Source organism: Siphateles boraxobius, unplaced genomic scaffold (assembly GCF_051911475.1).
Source record: "Siphateles boraxobius isolate OS27281-9 unplaced genomic scaffold, OSU_SipBor_1 41, whole genome shotgun sequence".
NCBI classification, from domain to species: domain Eukaryota; kingdom Metazoa; phylum Chordata; class Actinopteri; order Cypriniformes; family Leuciscidae; genus Siphateles; species Siphateles boraxobius.
This window is the reverse complement of record NW_027509042.1, coordinates 31,259,302-31,280,917: the sequence shown is the minus strand read 5'-3', so window position 1 is coordinate 31,280,917 and position 21,616 is coordinate 31,259,302. Positions and strand designations below refer to the sequence as shown.

Genomic DNA, 21,616 nt, shown 5'->3' with positions numbered 1-21,616 from the left:
CCATATGTTGTTTGAGCACTGAGTATTATACATGAGGATAGATAGGATACTTGTGGGGTTTACTTAAATTTAAACGACTCATAAAATGAGAAAGTAGAAGTAGGACCTTTTGTGTTTATACTGAATGTGATTATTTTTGTCATTGTGGCTGTGCATGGTCATATAACAGTACCAAAGGCAGAAACACAAAATCACAGGGTAAAGTTACCTTAATTCAGTGAGGTTCACATGACAGGGAAACATAGAGAAAACCAAGTAGTCTGTCCCTTCTGTTATTTTTTTTATCAATGTGTGTGTGACAGACCTCTGAAAGAAGAGACCTAAGGAAAACACATACGCTCAAACTTGAATAGGATCATAAAAATAAAATGTATTAGGATCACATATCTTATTTTTGTTGTAATAATTCAACATGTTCAAGGGTCCTGTTTTACAGATTGTTCTTTTTATTGTGCATTGTGTGTGTAGTCCACAGTTGGCCACCAGGCTTCTTGCTCACAAGATTCAGTCCCCTCAGGAGTGGGAGGCCATGCAGGCACTCATGGTAAGTTTGGCATTCAGGGTGTGTCCGAATATGCTGAAACCCTATTTGATTTTTTACTTGATTTTTTGCTTATTTGCTGCTGAATTTTTATTTATCAATGTATTGCAAAGATATAAGCCAATTGAATTGTCTGGTATCGCACATTTTGACTAATTGATTTGCTGAACGTAAGGTCTAAATTTAATTTAAAAAACTTGAACACATAGACAACAGAATATTGTGAGGATGCACGCAAATTTTTGTCCAATTCTGTGCTACAAATAAAAACTTCATAAATCAACAACCGTTTGATCAAGGAAATATTAAATTTGAAATGTATCTTCTTAAGGGCAAGTGGTAACAAAGCCATGAAAAAATTATATTACAAATTACAAAAATGCCCACCAGGAGCCAATCAAGTTTCAGCAGTAGTAACTTGCATTGTGAATGACTAATCATTATGAAATTTAGCGAGTTCAGCTTGATGATGCTGTCTCATTTATTGAGTCAACCACGAGGTGGCGCTATTATAGGCTAATTTAATTTTTTTTCATAATAACTCTAGATTCATAATGACTAGAACAATAAATAATCTTTCCACTGAATCCTTCAGAAATGTTCCATTTATTCTAGGGATGTCCCGATACCATTTTTCTGAACCGATCCGATACCAAAAATTCTGAGTATCGACTGATACCGATACCAGCGCAGTTTTTTTTTTTTAATCAAGTAGAATTTCTATAACTCTGTGTTGAACTGATAATCACTCTTTTGTGTGTAAAACACAATCTACTTAATACAGACAACTTCATTATAAAGAAAAACAACAAATCAAAAAAAATATGATCGGAACCTATGACAAAAATTCTATTATAAACTAGATTAGTGGATAACTCAGCAGTAAAATTTAGTCTAGAAAAATCACAAGTGCACAATAATTGTATAAAATCTGAACATTTAATGAAAAAAAACATTTTTAGTGGGGAACAAATAAGAGACATAAAGTGTAGCACTAAATCTGGTAAAACATTACACATTGCTCTTTGTATTGTTGTAAAATACATTCATGAAAAACAAGATAACAAAAATCAAAAAGTCAATTATTTTATAAATAGTCTACTATAAAATTAAGACATATTTTAAATGTATAGCAAAGCTGTTTAATGAGACAGCAACATATGATAGACAGGACAGAACAAAAAAGGCTATTAATAATCTTCCACTGCGCAAAAGTATTATTATATGATTATGACTCCAATAGCCTAAGGTGCGGCACAAAGCGCTTATGCGCTTCCCGAGCGCAGAATGATGCGCTTGAAGCAACACGGAGTCACAGCGCGCAGCTCTTCGAGAAAAGTCATGCATTAGTTTGAGCCTTTTCTTTTAACAGTTTTAAATTTCAGTTACTGTGCGCGTGAAGAACAATTATAGTGCTCTCCAGTGTTTTGATCTAACAGACACACGGGAGAAACGAACATGATTAAGGTAGCTACAGCAATACAGTCCAGCAAGATAGTCATTTTATGCGAAACCATATAGCTTTATCTACAGATCAAGTATAATAATATTGACATTGAATCATCTTGGAGAGAGTTTCATCGTTGACTGTCGTAACCGAACGCGAACCGCGTTCTGAAACAGAACCGAACGTTCTGTTTGAACGCTGAATGGAGAATGACTGACAGCCGCAGCGGAGGGAAAAGTTTACGTGAACTTGAATTGACCCTTCGCTAAACCACACCCGAAAACCGCCACTGGCCAATCGTGTTTTAGCAACTGTAACTAGGCGCGGGAGATCTGGCAAGCTTTCGATCGAGGGAAACATGCTGAAGCGTTGTGCGTATGGATTGTGCAATTCTGATACCTGGTATCCTAAAAGTTTGGACGGGGGGAGTGGAATTTTTTTCCTTCCCGAAAATCTAAAAGCCAAGGGGAGAAATAACGGGCGTGAATCAAGCAGTGTGGGAGACCCCATTCACAACTAAATGTCGACAGGATTAACAAAAACACCTATTGCTTGGAAGTTGGAAATAATTACGGTTCTTTGTTCATAATGCACTCACAGGCTCACTGACATACTTTAAAATATATTTCAGCATTTTGTTAATCGACGGCCTACTAATTTACCCCTGACTGAGTAACTTTAACCCAATCCGATCGCTGCTCTCCCGGTGTTAGTGTTATTCCACAAGATTTATGGATAAACTGTTTGATTTATAATTATTAGATTAGTTTCACATTTCACTTACCCTGCTGTGCACGAATATAGCTGTTCCTCAATTTGTCTGTTTCACATTTGAATGGGCAGCGTATGAGGCGGCGGCTGCTGCGACTATAGGCTTTAGCTTCAATTTTTATTAAATTATTCTCTAATCGGTTGCATATTATGTCGTGGATATATCCCTCGAATGCATAATGCAGTCCCTTTTGTCTTGCTCTCTCAGATATTTCACATGTTCGCCAAAACTTACTAATTATCTCATTTGGAATGTCTGACACCGGTGCATACACACTGTAATAGACGTGCTAGACGCGAAAGCTTGACAGGCGTAGGAACAGTAACTAAGGAGGGCGGGGCTTAGCGAAGGGTCAATTTAATGACTGAAATATTAATTTCTCTCACATTATACTATAGTATGGCTTCAGAACACTTATAATATAGTGCTTTATAATGCTTTTGTGGGGCTTTTACCTACCACAAAAACATTGAATTGAATTAGCATATCCGTTATGTAAAACAGTAGACAATAGGCTACTATAATGACACTGGCTTGTAAACATGAGCTACGCGATCTTTTGACGTTTGAAAAAAATAAAACCCATGAAATTATATTCATATGACATGCTGAAATATATGCCACTGTACCTGAGATTCAATTCAATTCAATTCAATTCAAATTTATTTGTATAGCGCTTTTCACAATACACATTGTCTCAAAGCAGCTTTACAGAAATTGCATTTCGGAAATGTACATAGAAAAATACAGTTAGTTAATCAAGTATTAATTTATGGCATAACATATCGCCGGCTTTGAGTCGTCTCTTCACAGGCGTCGAGTCGTCTCTTCACAGGCGTTGGGGCATCTGAAGTCTCCGTGAGAGGCTGGATACAAACTGGAGCTGACGAACGCTATTTACCTCGGGACTAGCGTCCCGAGATAACAGCAGAAAGGCAGATGGGAAATAATTAGCATAGCTGATGTTCATAATGTTAATGCATTCGAACCGATTCAGCAGTATCAAAGGTTAAGCATTAAGTGAATGCTTGGTTAAAGAGATGCGTCTTTAATCTAGTTTTAAACTGGGACAGCGAGTCTGAGGCTCGTACAATATCAGGAAGGCTATTCCAGAGTTTAGGAGCTAAATGCGAGAACGCCCTCCCTCCTTTAGTGGACTTAGATATCCTAGGAATGACCAGAAGCCTCGAATTGAGTGATCTTAAAGAGCGCGATGGATTGTATGGCGATAGAAGGTCTGTTAAATACACAGGAGCTAAACCATTTAGGGCTTTATAGGTCAGTAGGAATACTTTGTAATTGATACGTAACTTAATAGGTAACCAGTGTAGAGATGATAAAATAGGTGTTATATGATCATATTTTCTTGATCTAGTAAGAACTCTAGCAGCTGCATTTTGCACTAACTGTAGCTTGTTAATTGAGGATGTAGGACAGCCAGCTAATAAAGCATTACAGTAATCTAGTCTCGAGGTCATGAAAGTATGAACTAACTTTTCTGCATCAGAAACAGATAGCATGTTGCGTAGCTTAGCAATGTTTCTAAGGTGGAAAAAGGCTGTTCTTGTAATATATGAAATATGATTTTCGAAAGTCAAGTTGCGGTCTAGTATAACACCCAGGTCTTTTACTGTAGTGGACAAAGTAACAGGACATCCTTCTAAATTAAAGTTGTATTGTAAGGGATTTTGTGGGTAGTTTTTTGGACCAATAAGTAGTACCTCCGTTTTATCTGAATTTAATAGCAGGAAATTACACGTCATCCAGCATTTTATATCATTTAGACACTCTGTCAATTTAGATAAGTTAGTGTTTTCATCTGGTCGTGATGAGATATATAATTGAGTGTCATCAGCATAACAGTGGAAATTAATTCCATGTTTTCTTATAATATTACCAAGTGGCAGCATATATATTGAGAATAGCAGAGGGCCTAACACCGATCCTTGCGGCACTCCATAGTCTACTGACGTTATCTTTGATTTTTCCCCATTTAGACAGACAAAATGGTAACGGTCTGATAAGTAAGATCTAAACCAGCTTAATGCCTGTCCCTGAACACCAGTGTAGTTTTGTAGTCGATCCAGGAGTATTTTATGATCGATAGTGTCGAACGCAGCGCTTAGATCGAGTAGAACTAGTATTGAGATACAGCCTTGGTCAGAAGCTAAAAGTAAATCATTTGTAATTTTAACTAGCGCAGTTTCTGTGCTATGATGCGGTCTGAATCCCGACTGGAATTTTTCATAGATATCATTTTCTTGTAAGAAAGAGCACAATTGAGCGGACACAATTTTTTCTAGTATTTTAGACATAAATGGAAGATTTGAGATGGGTCTGTAATTTGCTAAGTTATTTGGATCTAATTGCGGTTTCTTAATGAGAGGTTTTATTACTGCCAGCTTGAATATTTTTGGAACATGACCTAAAAATAAAGACGAGTTAATAATATTAAGAAGAGGCTCTTCGACTACAGGTAACACTTCTTTCAGTAGTTTAGTGGGTATTGGATCTAATAAACATGTTGTTGGTTTCGATGCAATGATAAGTTTATTTAGCTCTTCCTGTCCTATAGTTGTAAATCGGTGTAGTTGTAATGAAGACATTTCACACGCAACGCTGGCAGTCTGCCTGCGAGAACTCGGCTTGTCAACAAATGCACACGTGTATCCCTGGTGTAACCATGACAGATTTTACGACAGTAGTAGAAGACAATACTGTTTCCCAACTGTAGGGGGACCCCGAGAGTAAAAACCGCAAAAACGACATAGTGTTGCTTTAATACTTGCAAAGACATTTTTTTAAAAGCTAAACTAAATATAGTTTTAGAGTTTTTAGCAAAAATAGATTTACTAACGTAACCTCGGTTCCCTGAGAGTAGGGAAACCAGTATTGCGTAGCAAATGCGCAGTGGGGAAACTGATTTTCCTCGAAATATTGAAGCAATAATTTAAAACGCAGTGCAGCAAAACACAGCAGAGCGTCAAGCTCGTTCATTGGCTGTGCTGGGGCAACTGCACATCCAATGGCCGAGCGTAGAGTTCTCAACGGGCCGGGTCAGCCCGACAAACCCGACGGGACCCGCGGTTTCGGGCCGTGTTTGGGTCGAAAATATAAGCAAATGACTCGGGTCGGGTCGGACCTCGGGCTTTATCTTTTCCGCTCAGTCAAAAAAAAAAAACATTTATTAATCATCGCTGCTGTTCACCAGATCACCTGACGCCGCTGCGTGCACGCCTTTAGCCTGGAGAAGAAGATAGATGGTGAAAAGTAAACTTGCCGCAGGTGAATTCACCGTCGCTACCACAGGAGTGGGAAAATCAGAGGTCTGGAAAGTGTTTGGAGTTGTGCTGGACCCTATTGAAAAATTTACAGGTTATGTGCAATGCTCAAAATGCAAGGTGCTGATGAACAAAAAAACAGGGTCGTCCAGAAGATTTTTATTTGAGGCATATTTAGTGGCCTATATAGCCTATTTATATATTTAGAGTTTGTTTCAGTTGTTTGTATTGTTTGTAGGCTATTGTTAAAAGACGTGAACATTAAAGTTTGATTTGAATTCCCGTCTGCTGGTCATGATAATGCGTGTATGAAAAAAATTAAATAAATAAATAAATCGGCCACGGGCCGGGTTCGGGCAGATAATTCATGTTGATGTGTCGGGTTACATCGGGTCCGGGCTTTAACCCTTCGGAGTCTTGGGCTATTTTGGCCGTTTTTGAGTACTTTTATTTTTTTTAAATTTTGCAAAATAAACAAATGTTTAGCATACCAATGTTTGGTATAATTTTTTTCAGCACAACATCACCTATATGATCAGACAATTAGTTTTTCACTTTGATGTACTCTATCAACATACTGGACCCAAAATCACACAAAAAACACAAAATCCGAATAGAAAAATTATAGCTTTTCTACTACAAAAAACACAAACATGCTCAATGAAGCATTTTAAAAGGTTTAAAATGTAAACACAAGTTGTAAATTTCAACATATACAGGTACAATTCAGATATAATCAACCTATATACAAAAAAAATATGATTTACAAAAAAAGCGGGTGTAGCCATAGGCTTTTTTTCTTTCTTTTAAGCTCAGACACTTTTTAAAAAATGTTGTGCACACAATTATTCAGAGAGCTATATTTAAGGCCTTGCGTTCCCAGAGTATGAGGGTTCGCAAATAGTGCAAATACAACATCAAAAATGTAAAATTGAGATAAAATTAAACTATGTACAGCAAAAAGCAGGAGTGGCAATAGGCGTTTTTTCTTTTCCTTTTTGCTTAGAAACTCTCCAAAACACTTCATGTACAATTACACAGATAGCTACATTACAGGGATTTCATTCCTTGAGTAAGAGGGGTTCCTCAATAGTGCAAATATACCATACAAAAGGTAAAATGAACACAAAATCAAATTATACATACAACTATTTACAACAAACATCAGGTGTTTTTTATTTTTATTTTTTATCTGTGCCTCTCCTCAAAACAGTTTATCTAAATCTACTCCTAAACTACCTAAACTACTCCTAAACTACCTAAACTATCTACACTACTCCTAAACTACTCTCAAAATTCAATTCAATTCAATTCAAGCTTTATTTGTCATTGCATAAGTACAGTGTATTAACACAACGAAATTTCAAGAGCTACTCCAGATCAGTGCTTTAAATAGATAAATATAAACACACACAAGAAAGCAACAAACACCCCCCATCCCTTACTCCCCTCCCTCCCATACAACACACACCCTCCCACACACATATGTATAATATAGCAGCAGATTTCGACATAGCAGCAGGTTTCAGCATTAAAAAAGAGAATGTTCAAGATGAGATCATATCTAGAGGTAATGTGGGTGGACGTGACAGGAGGATAGTGAAAGGAGGAATTTCCTTTATTTCACAAGGTTATTGTTTGTTCAGTGAACGTATGGCCCAGGGAAAAAAACTCTTTGTTAATCTACTGTCGTAAAATCTACTCAAACTCTTCCAAAAACTAGCAATAATCTCTCTCTATATGTACAACGTATATATGTCTCTCTTTATCAACTCTAAAATCCTCTGCCTTTCAATTTTGCGTCTTAGCTCAGTTGGCTCCTCCTCCATTCCCTAAAATGTGCAGCCTGAAGAGCAGAGTCAGCAGATTCACACATTTTTCTCCGTTTTGTTTTATGACAAAAACCGACGAAATTATTAGAATAAATGCAACGCCTGTCGCATCCCATCTTGCGTTCTTTTACGAACGCGTCAGTATTTTTTTATATCAAGTTTAAATGATCATATCTCCGTTTTTACTTGGTCTATCAACACCAAACAAAAAGTAAAATAGAATTTCAAGCCAGCACTTTCGACAGAAGTGGACGGCAGCGCTCAACGTGACTTTGTTTTTATGCTTCGACGTCTTAAACTGGTCATGTAACTTGATCACGCCGGCGTGATCGGCGACCCCGAAGAGTTAAAAGCCACGGGCCGGGTCGGGTCGGGTTGTAATTTTCAGGCCCGTTGAGAACTCTAGCCAAGCGCCTCAGACGCACGAAACAATCAACTGACTTGGCGCAGAGTATGTCAGAGCACACCTAAATGGGTGTGGTCTCAGCCTATAAATATCTCTCATTTCGGCCAATATATCAGGTTTAAATTGACTGAAGCGACACACATGTCAGAGTGCAATAGTGCAGCAGGCTACGCAATAGTCGTTCCCTGCTCTCAGAGAACCAAGGTTACGTTAGTAATCGAGTATTTTCCCTTCCGAGAATGGTCACTTCGTATTGCGTAGCAAATACGCAGTAGGGACGCAATATAAAACGCCACACATTAGCAACTGGCTGAATAAACTGGAGCCTAGGGAAACCCGAGGCTCAACAGAACAAGCCAATAAGCTTTTTCCCAGCATAGTACACTAACCAGACAGAGTCGGGCGTATGAATAAACTGGGCTCATAATAGTCCTAGAACAACTTGTACTTATGGACAGTAACATGCTAGACAGATAAAAACCAGACACTGTCGGGTCAAATATCATACAGAGAGGACCCTGGCCTGCAGGAACGGTACCTCTAGATTATAAAATCTGACAAACATGGACGGCGAGGACCAGCCGGCCGCCGCACAAATGTCTTGAATTGGAACACCACTGGACCAAGCCCAAGAGGAGGCCATGCCCCTCGTGGAATGGGCTTTGGCGCCTATGGAACAATCCTGGCCCACAGAGGCGTATGCCAGCGAGATGGCGTCCACTATCCATCTGGATAACCTCTGCTTCGTGACCGGAACCCCTTTGGTGCGGCCACCGAAGCAAACAAAAAGCTGTTCTGACTAAACCTAAACCGCGCAGAACGCTCTAAGAATATTTTTAGAGCCCTAACAGGACAAAGTAGATTAGACTCCCCATCATTCTCTGAGGGCGGAAGTGCTAATAAAGTAATAACCTGAGCTCTGAACGGAGTTGAGAGCACCTTAGGTACGTAACCATCCCTTGGCTTGAGAATGACTCTAGAGTCATTTATCCCAAACTCCAGGCAGGAGGGGCTCACAGAGAGCGCCTGTAAATCCCCCACTCGCTTGACTGATGCCAAAGCCAGCAGCAGAGCAGTCTTCAGCAAAAGAGGCTTAAGATCAACCGACTGTAGTGGTTCAAACGGGGGGCCCTTCAGGGCACCAAGAACCGTGGAAAGATCCCACGCCGGTATAGTAGGAGGCCTGGGAGGGTTTAACCTCCTGGCACCTTTAAGAAAACAAACAATAAGGTTGTTTCTCCCCAATGACCGGCCAGCCACAGGAGCACGGTGGGCTGCTATGGCTGCCACGTATACTTTGAGAATGGATGGAGAGCGACCCGCATCCAAAAACTTCTTGTAAGAAGGAGAGTACCACCGAAACTTCACACGATTGGGGCTCAAAACGTCTGGCTGAACACCAGCCAGTGAATACTGACCACTTTAGAGCATAAAAGCGTCTCGTAGACGGCGCTCAAGCCTCAGTGATGGTATTTAAGACCCTTTCTGGGAGGACCCCGGATACCCGTTCAGTGTGTGCCAGATCGTCCCGTTCGCCTGTGAGAGGAGGTCCCTCCTCATTGGCACTGGCCAGGGGACAGTGTCCGTCATCTGTGCCAGCTCCGGAAACCACACTTGGGTTTTCCAGAGGGGGGCCACTAGGAGGACTGAGCATCCGCTCTCCCTGATCCGTCTGATGACCTGAGGGATCATAGAGACCGGGGGAAACGCATACAGCGGGCCATGGGTGGGCCAGAGCGTCCCTGTCCTTCGAAAAGAACGTTGCACAGTGAGCGTTGTTCTCTGAGGCCAAGAGATTGAACACGGAGGCCGAACACAATCCATATCAGACAAAACCGTCTGTGAGTTGAGAGACCACTCGCCCACATTCATAGTTGGGGGCCTTTAGCACATAAATGGGTCATTTTGCGCAAATTCATCTAAAAGCACCAAATTTGGCACAGATGTAGCTCAGGTCATACCGAAATGATTTAGCTAGGGCTCCGGAGCCAGCGACCCTCAGAGCCAAGATGGCGGGCAAATCCAATATGGCCGCTGCCTGAAAAGGGTTCCGGCTATAACTTTTGAACCACATGAGTTACAAATACAAACTTTTTAATGTTTTTCAGCTTAATTGATCATGGTAAACAAATAGAAATGTTTATATTTATGACCCAGTATATCTGGACCCCTTGATCCTCCAATTCCAATATGGCTGCTGTCCCAAAAAGCAGTTTGGGCTGTAGTATGGGGCCTTACACCCCATTGTTGGCACAACTTGATGTCTATTTTACCTTTTTTGACCATGGGAAACCCATAGGAATACTTACATTTATGATTGGGTATATCAGGACCCCCCAAATTCCCTAAATTCAATATGGCCTCTGTCCTAAAAACGGTTTTGGCTACAAATTCTGAACCAAATGTGCTACAAATGAGGATGTGGTGTGTATTTTATGTTTATTGACCAAAGTAAGTCCAGTGGCATATTTATTTTTATGCTTGTGTAAGTATCGAACCTGTATTCTTTTCAAGACTGTGGTTGAAAATCCTTTTTTTTAACCACAACTTTGAAGGTTATTCTCAATGTTGATTCATTTCTTTATAAAAGTGAAATGCTTTTCAGTGTACCACAGGTGAATAAATTTCAAAGTGTAATCATATAAGAAAGAATAAGACACAATTATTATTGCAAGGCAATATTTATATTAAGTCAAATTGTTAAAAGAATAATATAGTCAATTTGTCCAAAACTCTTAAAGGTTTGTTTAGCATAACAAAAAACAGCAATAACATAAAAAAACTACAGTTAATTCTGATGGTCTCTCACATGAATTATCACTATCACTCTCAATCACTGGATCTCTCATCATCTCCACCATCATTGTTTGCAACCTCACATGCACATATAGAAGTGCAACGAACTCCGGCTTTACAGCACTTACAGTGCCCTCTACATGCTGTCTTGCAGCCACAGTGGAGGAGAATGGTGCAGGCTTTACTGTCGTCTCCGAGATTAGTCCAGTAAGTTTCCCAAGTCGTGCTCGTAGAGTCCCGATACCATCCCCATACTTTGAACTCTGGGATATCTTGCTGGACAGCGGTTGCCTGATTCCAGTAGTAGCTGCCCTGCAGCAGTGCTCTTTTGATGTGCTGAATCAGTGCAGCTTGTGTGGGAGGCAGGTTCTCGAGATACTTGGTACCATTCTTGAAAATGTGATGTCTAGCTTCATCTACGCAGCTGGAACCACAGCTCTTGCTGTAGATGATGACGACAATACGCTCCAGTCTTTGGACATGGACATCATTGTTGATCTGTTCAGGCTCCATGGTGAGGTTAACCAGGGATTCTGTGAGATCTGGTGTTGCCTCCCAAGCTGCCCATGCACTCTTTTTCACATGGCTGTTAAAGCGTGGAAGAGTGATAAGGCCAGTGACTTCTGGGGACCAAGATCCTTGCTGATTTCATGAGCAGAAATGTCCCTATAGTTTTTTCCACCTGCAAAGCCGATCAGAGCTCTGTGAGGCCAAGTGTGTTGAAGAAGCGGATGGCAAGGATGACAACATCGCTGTCGACAGTCTGGACAAATGCCTTTTTATGGCCATTGGCCCCAGCATGTGCAAGATGCAGGATTATACTTGTATCTGCTTCTGGATGATTACAAGGCTGATCTGCTTCTGGATGATTACAAGGCTGATGGGCAGACATGTCATATCCTGGTCTGTTGGAGAGTACAGCATCTTTCTTGGTGGAAAGGAGGAGTTTACCTGACAAGCCATTAAAATCAACATTAAAGCAATTTGGACCCCATTTACTTTCTTAATGTATGTTCTTGGTCTTATTGTTATTGAATGAATCATTAGTGTACAGGTGCTGGTCATATAATTAGAATATCATCAAAAAAGTGCATTTATTTCTGTAATTCCACTCAAAAAGTGAAATTTGGATATTATATTCATTCATTACACACAGACTGATATATGTCAAGTGTTCATTCATTTTAATTTTGATGATTATAACTGACATCTAATGAAAACCCCAAAATCAGTATCTCAGAAAATTGGAATATTATGAAAAGGTTCAATATTGAAGACACCTGGTGCCACACTCTAATCAGCTACTCAAAACTTCTGCAAAGGCCTTTAAATGGTCTCTCAGTCTAGTTCTGTAGGCTACACAATCATGGGGAAGACTGCTGACTTGACAGCTGTCCAAAAGACGACCATTGACATCTTGCACAAGGAGGGCAAGACACAAAAGGTCATTGCTAAAGAGGCTGGCTGTTCACAGAGCTCTGTGTCCAAGCACATTAATAGAGAGACGAAGGGAAAGAAAAGATGTGGTAGAAAAAAATGTACAAGCAATAGGGATAACTGCACCCTGGAGAGGATTGTGAAACAAAACTGGGAGATTCACAAAGAAAGAACCACGACGCATAAACGTATGCAAGACATGGGTTTCAGCTGTCGCATTCCTTGTGTCAAGCCACTCTTGAACAAGACACAGCGTCAGAAGCGTCTCGCCTGGGCTAAAGACAAAAAGGACTGGACTGCTGCTGAGTGGTAAAAAGTTATGTTCTCTGATGAAAGTAAATTTTGCATTTCCTTTCGAAATCAAGGTCCCAGAGTCTGGAGTAAGAGAGGAGAGGCACAGAATCCACGTTGCTTGAAGTTCAGTGTAAAGTTTCCACAGTCAGTGATGGTTTGGGGTGCCATGTCATCTGCTGGTGTTGGTCCAATGTGTTTTCTGAGGTCCAAGGGCAACGCAGCCGTCTACCAGGATGTTTTAGAGCACTTCATGCTTCCTGCTGCTGACCAACTTTATGGAGATTCAGATTTCATTTTTCAACTGGACTTGGCACCTGCACACAGCGCCAAAGCTACCAGTACCTGGTTTAAAGACCATGATCTCCCTGTTCTTAATTGGCCAGCAAACCCGCCTGACCTTAACCCTATAGAAAATCTATGGGGTATTGTGAAAAGGAAGATGCGATACGCCAGACCCAACAATGCAGAAGAGCTGAAGGCCACTATCAGAGCAACCTGGGCTCTCATAACACCTGAGCAGTGCCACAGACTGATCGACTCCATGCAACGCCGCATTGCTGCAGTAATTCAGGCCAAAGGAGCCCCGACTAAGTATTGAGGGCTGTACATGCTCATACTTTTCATGTTCATACTTTTCAGTTGGCCAACATTTCAAAAAGTCCTTTTTTTTGTATTGGTCCTAAGTAATATTCTAATTTTCGGAGATACTGAATTTGGGATTTTCATTAGTTGTCCGTTTTAATCACAATTAAATTAAATGAACATTTGAAATATATCAGTCTGTGTGTAATGAATGAATATAATATCCAAATTTCACGTTTTGAATGGAATTACTGAAATAAATCAACTTTTTGATGATATTCTAATTTTATGCCCAGCACCTGTATAATGAAATAAAAAAAATGAAGGATGCACCATATCGATTGTCAGCTGATTTATCGGTAGATATCGAATGACATTAAATGATCTTAATCTTAAAATTTTAATCTTTAATTGAATGTTCCTATAGCCGACAAACCATACGCCTCTAAGAGAATGTCCATCCAAAGAATGCATTTTAGAATTTAATAATTTGTTATACTTAAGTTTGTTTAATATGAACGCCAAAATCATGAAGGCATAACGTTACTATTATTTATTTTCAGCAAGTTTCTTTTACTCCAACCAATATGGATCTGAAACAGTGGACAATGAAATCTTTAGAAAATCTCAAAAATTAATAGCCATTTTTCATACTGTACCTTATGTATTGCATAAATTCACTTGTAGCATTTAAATTATTTTAGGTTTTAGTGTTATTGATAATTTGTTAGTGTATTATTTTAAATCACTATAGAATTTTGAGTAACACTTTACAATATTGTCCCATTAGTTAGTGCTAGTTTATTATTAGTTCATGTTAGCTGTATATTAACAGATACAACTTTTGATTGTATTAATGTATTAGTAAATGTTGAAATTAACAAACAAAAGATTAATAAATTATTTAATAAATTTTTTAGAAGTATTTTTCATTGGTATTTAATGTAATGTAGTTAACTAATGTTAACAAACAGAACCTTATTATAAAGTGTAAATTAATTTAGATTTTTATCGTTTTTTGATTATTGGCCATAACAAAGAAAATTTTATCGGTCTATTGCATCGGCAAGAATTGTAATCTTGGCATATCCCTAAATACGCATCCCTAAAAAATGCTTTGTCTTTGTTATCTTAAATCAAAATCAACTTGCTCTTGCAACAATTTTCCACAGAAATGCGTCACATTATGGAAATGGTTTGCAAGTGGCACTTCACTTTGTCCTGAAGGATGTCATGGTCACAGGAGAAAAATACATAAACTTATGTCGATTTTCTACCTTCTTTCAATCTAACCTATTTGATTGTAGCTAAAAAAGGAAATATAGTATTCTAAATTAGAATTATAAACTAGTATTATCAATATTTGCTCAGTATTGCCCAAATCTATGCTGGAATTGTGACTCTCCCGCATATATGCCTTCCCTACATTATCAATTAGAAAATTGGTGGGAATATTTGGAACGTATGAATGATCAGGTAGTTGCTTTCTTGTCAATGCAAATGTTGGGTATAAACATAGGCAATCACAAATGTAAGCATTCCCATGTGTTTGTCATGGTAAAAAAGTTAAATAGACATTAAGTTTTCATTTGGTTCAAAAGTTGTAAAAAAAAAAAAAAAAAACCTTTTTCGGACAGTAGCCAGATTGGATTTGGGGACTTTGAGGGTCCACATAAACCCAATCAGAAATATCAATATTTTTAGGTGTTTCCCATATACAAAAATGGACATCAAGTTTGTATTTGTATCTCATCTGGCTCAAAAGCTATAGGCAAATCCCTTTCAGACGGCGGCCATATTGGATTTGGCCGCCATCTTGGTCTCAGGGACCATTGGCTCGGGCCCCCTGGCTAAATCATTTCAGCATGCCCTCAGCTGCATATGTGCCAAATTTTGTGCTTGTAGATGAATTTGCGCTAACAATGGGGTGTAAGGCCCCATACTGCAGCCCAAACTGCTTTTTTGGACAGCGGCCATATTGGAATTGGAGGATCAAGGGGTCCAGATATACTGGCTCATAAATATAAACATTCCTATGTGTTTCCCATGATCAATTAAGCTGAAAAACATATCAAGTTTGTATTTGTAACTCATGTGGTTCAAAAGTTATAGCCGGAATTCTTTGCGGGCAGTGGCCATATTGGATTTGGCTGCCATCTTGGCTCTGAGGGTCGCTGGCTCTGGTGCCCTAGCTAAATCATTTCGGTATGACCTGCGATACATCTGTGCCAAATTTGGCGCTTTTAGATGAATTTGCGAGAGAAATGTGCTTAAGGCCCCCAACTATTAGGACTCCTGGAACATGTGCAGCTCTCAGGGAGCGCAGGTTTGAATCCGCCCAAAGGAGGAGCTCTTTAGCCATGGCATACAAGGTGCCCGATCTGAGGCCGCCCTGGCGATTTATATAGGACACCTCTGACATGTTGTCCATGCGGACCAAGACATGGTGATCCTTGTGGTCTGGCAGAAAAATATTCTAGGCTAACCAAACTGCTATCATTTCTAGGCAGTTGATCTGTAAGCTCTTCTCCGGGTTCAGCCAGAAGCCTGAGGCAGGCCTGCCCTCGTACAGCGCTCCCCAACCTTGATTGGAGGCGTCTGTGAAAATTACTTTCCTCCTGGGGGCCACACCCATAATCACACCCGACTGGTACCAGTTCTGGGCTTTCCAAGGGACCAGGGCTTTCACACTGTGCTGGTTTACCATGATGTGCATGTGGCCTGTTTTCATGCATGGGCTGGAACACGGCGCTTTAGCCAGTGCTGAAGGGGGCGCATATGCAGTAACCCCAGTTGGAGTACTGACGATGCGGCGGCCATGAGACTGAGGAGCCTCTGAAACTTCCTGAGGGGCGGGCGCTGGTGTAAGCATTGTAACGGAGTCGATAACTGTGCCCAAAAATATTACATTTTGGACAGGGAGCTGTGAGTTTTTGACAAACTCTTTTTGAGGGCGGTCCGGCTAGTGCGAGACACAGACCCTCTCTCTTCTCCCCCCCGGCTAGGAAGGCTTCGGCGGCCCGGGGTCCAATGCAATGTGGGGTTGGGGGCCCTGGCGCCGGGTTGCGTTTAGCAGACCTAGAGCGGCTTCCGTTATCAGCCGCCTGAGGCCCTGGTTTCGCCGACTGCGAGGGTGGAGTGCTCTTCTGACGGCTTGAGGCAGAGCTGTAGTGTTTCGGCAAGAAGTGCTTCATTGCTTCCGAAGAATTCTGTGCCTCCGTGAAGCTCTCGGAAAACCCCTTCACCACCAGTCCAAAGAGGCCGGTGCTGGAGATAGGGGAGTCTAGGAACGCCATTCTATCTGCCTCCTTGATGTCCGTGAGGTTTAACCAGAGGTGGCGCTCGCGCACGACAAGGTTAGCCATACCTCTGCCGATGGCCTGGGCGGTAGCCTTAGTTGCACGCAGCGCTAGGTCTGTGGCACTACGCAGGTCACGGAACGTCTCAGGGTTTCGGGCCAGACTCGTCCATCGTTTGGAGAAGTTTGGCCTGAAACACGTGAAGCACCACCATGGTGTACAAAGGCGACGCGGCCTGAGCGGAAGCAGCGAAAGCGCGTCCAGCGAGGGCTGAAGTACTTCGGCAGGGCCTAGAAGGGTGCACTGCCCTCGATCTCCAGCTAGCAGCGGTGGGCGGACACAGATGTCTTCGGCGGCAACTTCTCATATCCCTTTTCTGCCGTGCATCAACAGAGGAGAGCGTGGTGGAAGTGGACGAGCTTGTGCGGGTCGAATATGGAGCGCACAATGACTTAGTGAGTTCGTCAAGAACCTCAGGGAAGAAAGGTGCTGGTCTGTGGCGGGTGGCCTGCTGGCACCCTGGCAGAAACCATCCATCCAAACGACTCCTCGGAGGATCCTCGGGCGAAGTCCAGTCAAGACCGAGGTCTGCAACGGCCGCAGTGAGGATGCGCAGCATCTTGGCGTCCGAATTCGTTCTGGTATTCGCTACGCTAGCTTCACAGTACTGCGAAAAGGCTGTGTGTCTTGAGTCCGCCTGAGTGAGTTGAGAAGGAGAAAGTGAACCACGCAGCCGGCGTCTGCTCGCTAAACTCCTTCGGTTCGGGTTGTCGTTGGCTGTGGCGCTTCTTTTTCCGCGGCTGAAGTAGCGCCGGGAAAGGAAGAATGAAAAAGCCAATGTCACCATCTCGGAAAAGAGCTACCCAACTCTGCAGCGTTGCGATGGGAAGGACCTTGCAGTGAGGACAGAGGAGAGTGCAGCTTCCGCGTGGATAGGGCCCAGGCATCTGGCGCACTCCGCGTGCCTGTCATCCTCGTGATGATCAATTCCGCATGAGGTGCATGAAGTCAAAGGCATTTGAAACAACGCCTGTAGGAAATTGCTCTTTTACAAAGGCTGAGTGCGAGCACCACAGCAGCAGTAAAGGATATAGTGATGTCTCGCCGGATGGCCACAGGAGAGCAGCGACAGAAGAGGAGTGCTTCCGGGTAAGTTGAAAACGCTGTCTGCTGTTACACGGCTTACTCCAGCTTATTTTGGCTTGTTGGACGGCGAATAGCTTCGTAAGGAATCAGGGACGTGTGTAGTGTTGCTGAAGTTGAGTAAATCTGATATATTGGCCGAAATAGTGATATTTATAGGTTGAGGCCACGCCCATTTAGGCGCGCTCTGACGTACTCCGCAGCAAGTTGATTGGTTTGTGCGTCTGCGGCACTCGTCATTGGATGTGCAGTTGCCGCAACACAACCAATGAGCGAGCTAGACGCTCTGCTGTGTTTTGCTGTACAAGCTGCACTGCGTTTTAAATTATTGCTGCAATATTTTGAGGAAAAGGAGTTTCCCCACTGCGTATTTGCTAAGCAATACGAAGTGACATGATATAGTTTTACCATAAATGTTTCTCGCTAGAAGCTGGCATGGCCTAAAAACAACAATGTATTTGTTATTTACATTTTTAATACATCTTAATCATTATTATCAGAATGTTTTAAAAAATGGTTTGTGGCGAACAGGGCGAGCCCGAGGGATGTGAGAGAATGGTGCGAGGCCAGTGGCGTGAGTATTAATGAGCAACACCTGTGAGACGCACCGGTCTCGCATCTCTCACGGAGGAGCGGAAGCATAAAGGAGCAACGACATTGATGATCGAGAGAGGAACAGGCCTGATTTTATGTTGTGCTTTGTTTTATTTTGGGTAGCCAGCAGTCGTCCACTGGGGCTGCTGGAGGTTCCTTTTATGTTTATTTTGGTTAGCAGCAGTCGTCCGCGAGGGGCTGCTGGCGGTTCTTTTTGGTTTTGTTTGTTTTATTTTAAATCAAGTCTTTGAATGTTCGCCGGTTCCCGCCTCCTTCTTCCCTGAACTTTGCTACACTAGTGCCGAAACCTGGGAAGAGGGAGGAACACGCTGTCAGAGAGTCCTCGCCGCTGTGGGGAATCCGCGGTGCCATCGATCATTGATGCGCGAGTCGCCGCCGCTTGCCGTGGGCCGAAGCCTGCTGTCGTCCACCAGTGTAGGGGAGGAGCAGGGAGTGGGGGACTCGCAGCCATGGAAGCTCGAGGCGGTGCGCTGGAGTGAGTTGCCGGGGGACGGTCGAGCTCGCTGACAGCCGCCTGGGTGTTGGAGGGGTGCCTGCCGTCCGGGAGGGAGCGGAGTCGTCGCCGCCGCCGCTCACCGTGGGCTGGAGCCTGCTACCCTCCGCCGTTTGAAGGGGAGGAGCAGGGAGCGGGGGAATCCTGCCGTCTGCCCGAAGAGCCCAACGAGCCATCGCCATCCACCGGGCGGTGGAGGAGTGTCGAGACGTCCACCGACAGCTACCCAGTGCCACCGCCAGGCACCCCGGAGGAGATCGCCCAGCTGGTGGGGGACCAGATGGCAGCGCGTTGTGAGAACCGGACCAAGGTTTTTTTTTTGTTTTTTTCTCTCTTCCCTCTATCGGATCTGTGGCTCCTCATGCTTCGGTCTCCGTTTCCCTCGGCTCGTCGGTCCATAACCCCCAGGGATCACCGCCGGGAGGGGGGGAGAGTAGAGCGCAGTCTCGTGGGTACCCCCCGGCCTGCGAGGGGCGATGGGGGTATGTGGCGAACAGGGCGATGCCGAGGGACGTGAGAGAACGGCGCGAGGCCTGTGGCGTGAGTGTTATTGAGCGACACCTGTGAGACGTACCGGTCTCGCATCTCTCACGGATGAGCAGGAGCATAGAGGAGGAGCGACGACATTTATGATCGAGAGAGGAACAGGCCTGATTTTATGTTGTGTTTTGTTTTATTTTAAATAAAGTCTTTGAATGTTTGCCGTTCCCGCCTCCTTCTTCCCTGAACTTTGCTACATGGTTTTCAAGGTAAAAGGCAAAGAATTTTGTTCACATTATGAATTATTAATTCATAAATGTTCTTACATTTTCAACAGGCGGGAGCATCACATCATCGGCTCATCTACAAATTTGTCATAATTCAAATCTTACTGAGAGTTTTGTTGACAGTTTCATTGATTCAGGGTGTAAATGTTCTGAATGAATCATACAGCTGATATTGAGAGATAATCTATCTACATTATTATTCTATTAGAAATTATTTAAATGTTTGTCATTGTGTGTTTGTGTCCTAAGGTTCTAGAAACCTGTGTGAAGAACTGTGGGAAAAGGTTCCACAATGAGGTGGGGAAGTTCCGTTTCCTAAACGAGCTCATCAAAGTGGTTTCCCCTAAGGTTTGTTTGATCTCTCAAATGAGCAATGTTGCATAGTTTGAATTCACGCAAAGAATGTTAGTGTAATCACACAAAAAAATATAACATTTAACTTTGTTCATTTTGTTTCTTCACTAATGCATAACGCTGTGAATCCTTAACCACTGCGAGATGGAATCTGAGCATGGACAACAGCACTTATAAACAATCTGTATTAAGCAGTTCTGTAATTTGACAGCTAAAGTTATTTGGCCTATACATTTTTCATTTTTGGTGCCAAAAAACAAGCAAAAATAAAGGTTACAATATTAACACATGGACGAAGTGTAAAACATGAAAAGAAGAAAACACGAATATCACGGTTGCTTGCATTCCTCCACCTCTGGCTTGTCAGTATCGCAGTATTAAAATATAATACAACCTGTAATAGCCAGGTTTCTATTACAGATTCTATTACAGTAAGTCATTACAAAAATCATGGCAACGGATATTAGTAGGTTTAAGTATATCGCAGCCAACTGCACTATCCATTATTTTTAATCAAGGAGAGGGAGACATTATCCAAGCATTAATGGCAAGGATAGCACCTTATAATGAGTATGTGTATTAATATAGGTCCACAACGATAACTTGTGCTGCTTCTCAATTAAAAATGTTTATGTGCAGTTGTAAGTTTACATACACCTTGAAGGATCTGTAAAATGTTAATCATTTTAACAAAATAAGAGGGATCATAAAAATTGCATGTTGTTTTTTAGTACTGACCCGAATAAGTTATTTCGCATAACAGATGTAAAACTGAATTAAAAGTAATTACATTTTTTTTTTTAAAAGCTGACCCACATTTTTAGTACATAAAATCCAGAGGTGGTGTAAACTAATGTTAAGATTACCTGACAAGCCACCTACACTGGATTTGTGATACAAACCCCAGGTAATTTGTGAGAGAGTTGTTTCCCCCCCTAATCGGCATACATCACTACGTCCAACGATGACAAATGTATGCATTTATTGTACATCCTTATTTGTTCAAACCTAAATATATTGCATGAGGAACTCAAAGAACTGGAAAAACATGAAATCCAAAGAGAAAGCACTAGAGCAAGAGGGTGATATGTCTGATGTTTTACGGTCCCTGGTCTAGATCAGGGTGTAACATAAATGCCAAACAAATTATTTGCATTTACTCGTGATATTTACATTCATGATATTAACAACTCAATTTCTTAAACAAAACAAACAAAGAAACAATAACCAAACAGTTTGGAAGCAAAAAACTTCTGGGGTGAGCTAATGCCTAAAACAATAAACAAACAGAATCTAACTTCCCCACAAGAAAACCACTATGAATCAAAATAAAAGAAACAAACATACAATGACATAACCTACCTCCTTATCTATCCAATAAACAGGGGAAAAAGTGGAGGCCTTTTGGCCTACAAAATAAATAAGGCACTAGTGAGCTCCCTCCAGAGGAATTCTGGGAAATTTATAGTCCGGATCTCTTTTTTGGTCCAATCACCAACAGCGTCTTGTAGGACCTATCCTAAAGGAGAAAAAAAGAGACAATGCAGCTACAATCTG

General features: G+C 41.9%; 1 protein-coding gene across 1 annotated transcript in view; it reads left to right on the top strand.

Moving 5' to 3' along the window:
• The window catches only part of gga1 (golgi-associated, gamma adaptin ear containing, ARF binding protein 1), a 51,392-nt gene that overhangs the window by 8,915 nt on the left and 20,861 nt on the right, over positions 1–21,616 (top strand). The window contains exons 3-4 of the mRNA XM_077199074.1: positions 469–544; positions 19,955–20,053. Of these exons, the coding sequence (XP_077055189.1) occupies positions 469–544; positions 19,955–20,053 (175 nt within the window). The remainder of the gene's footprint in view (positions 1–468; positions 545–19,954; positions 20,054–21,616) is intronic.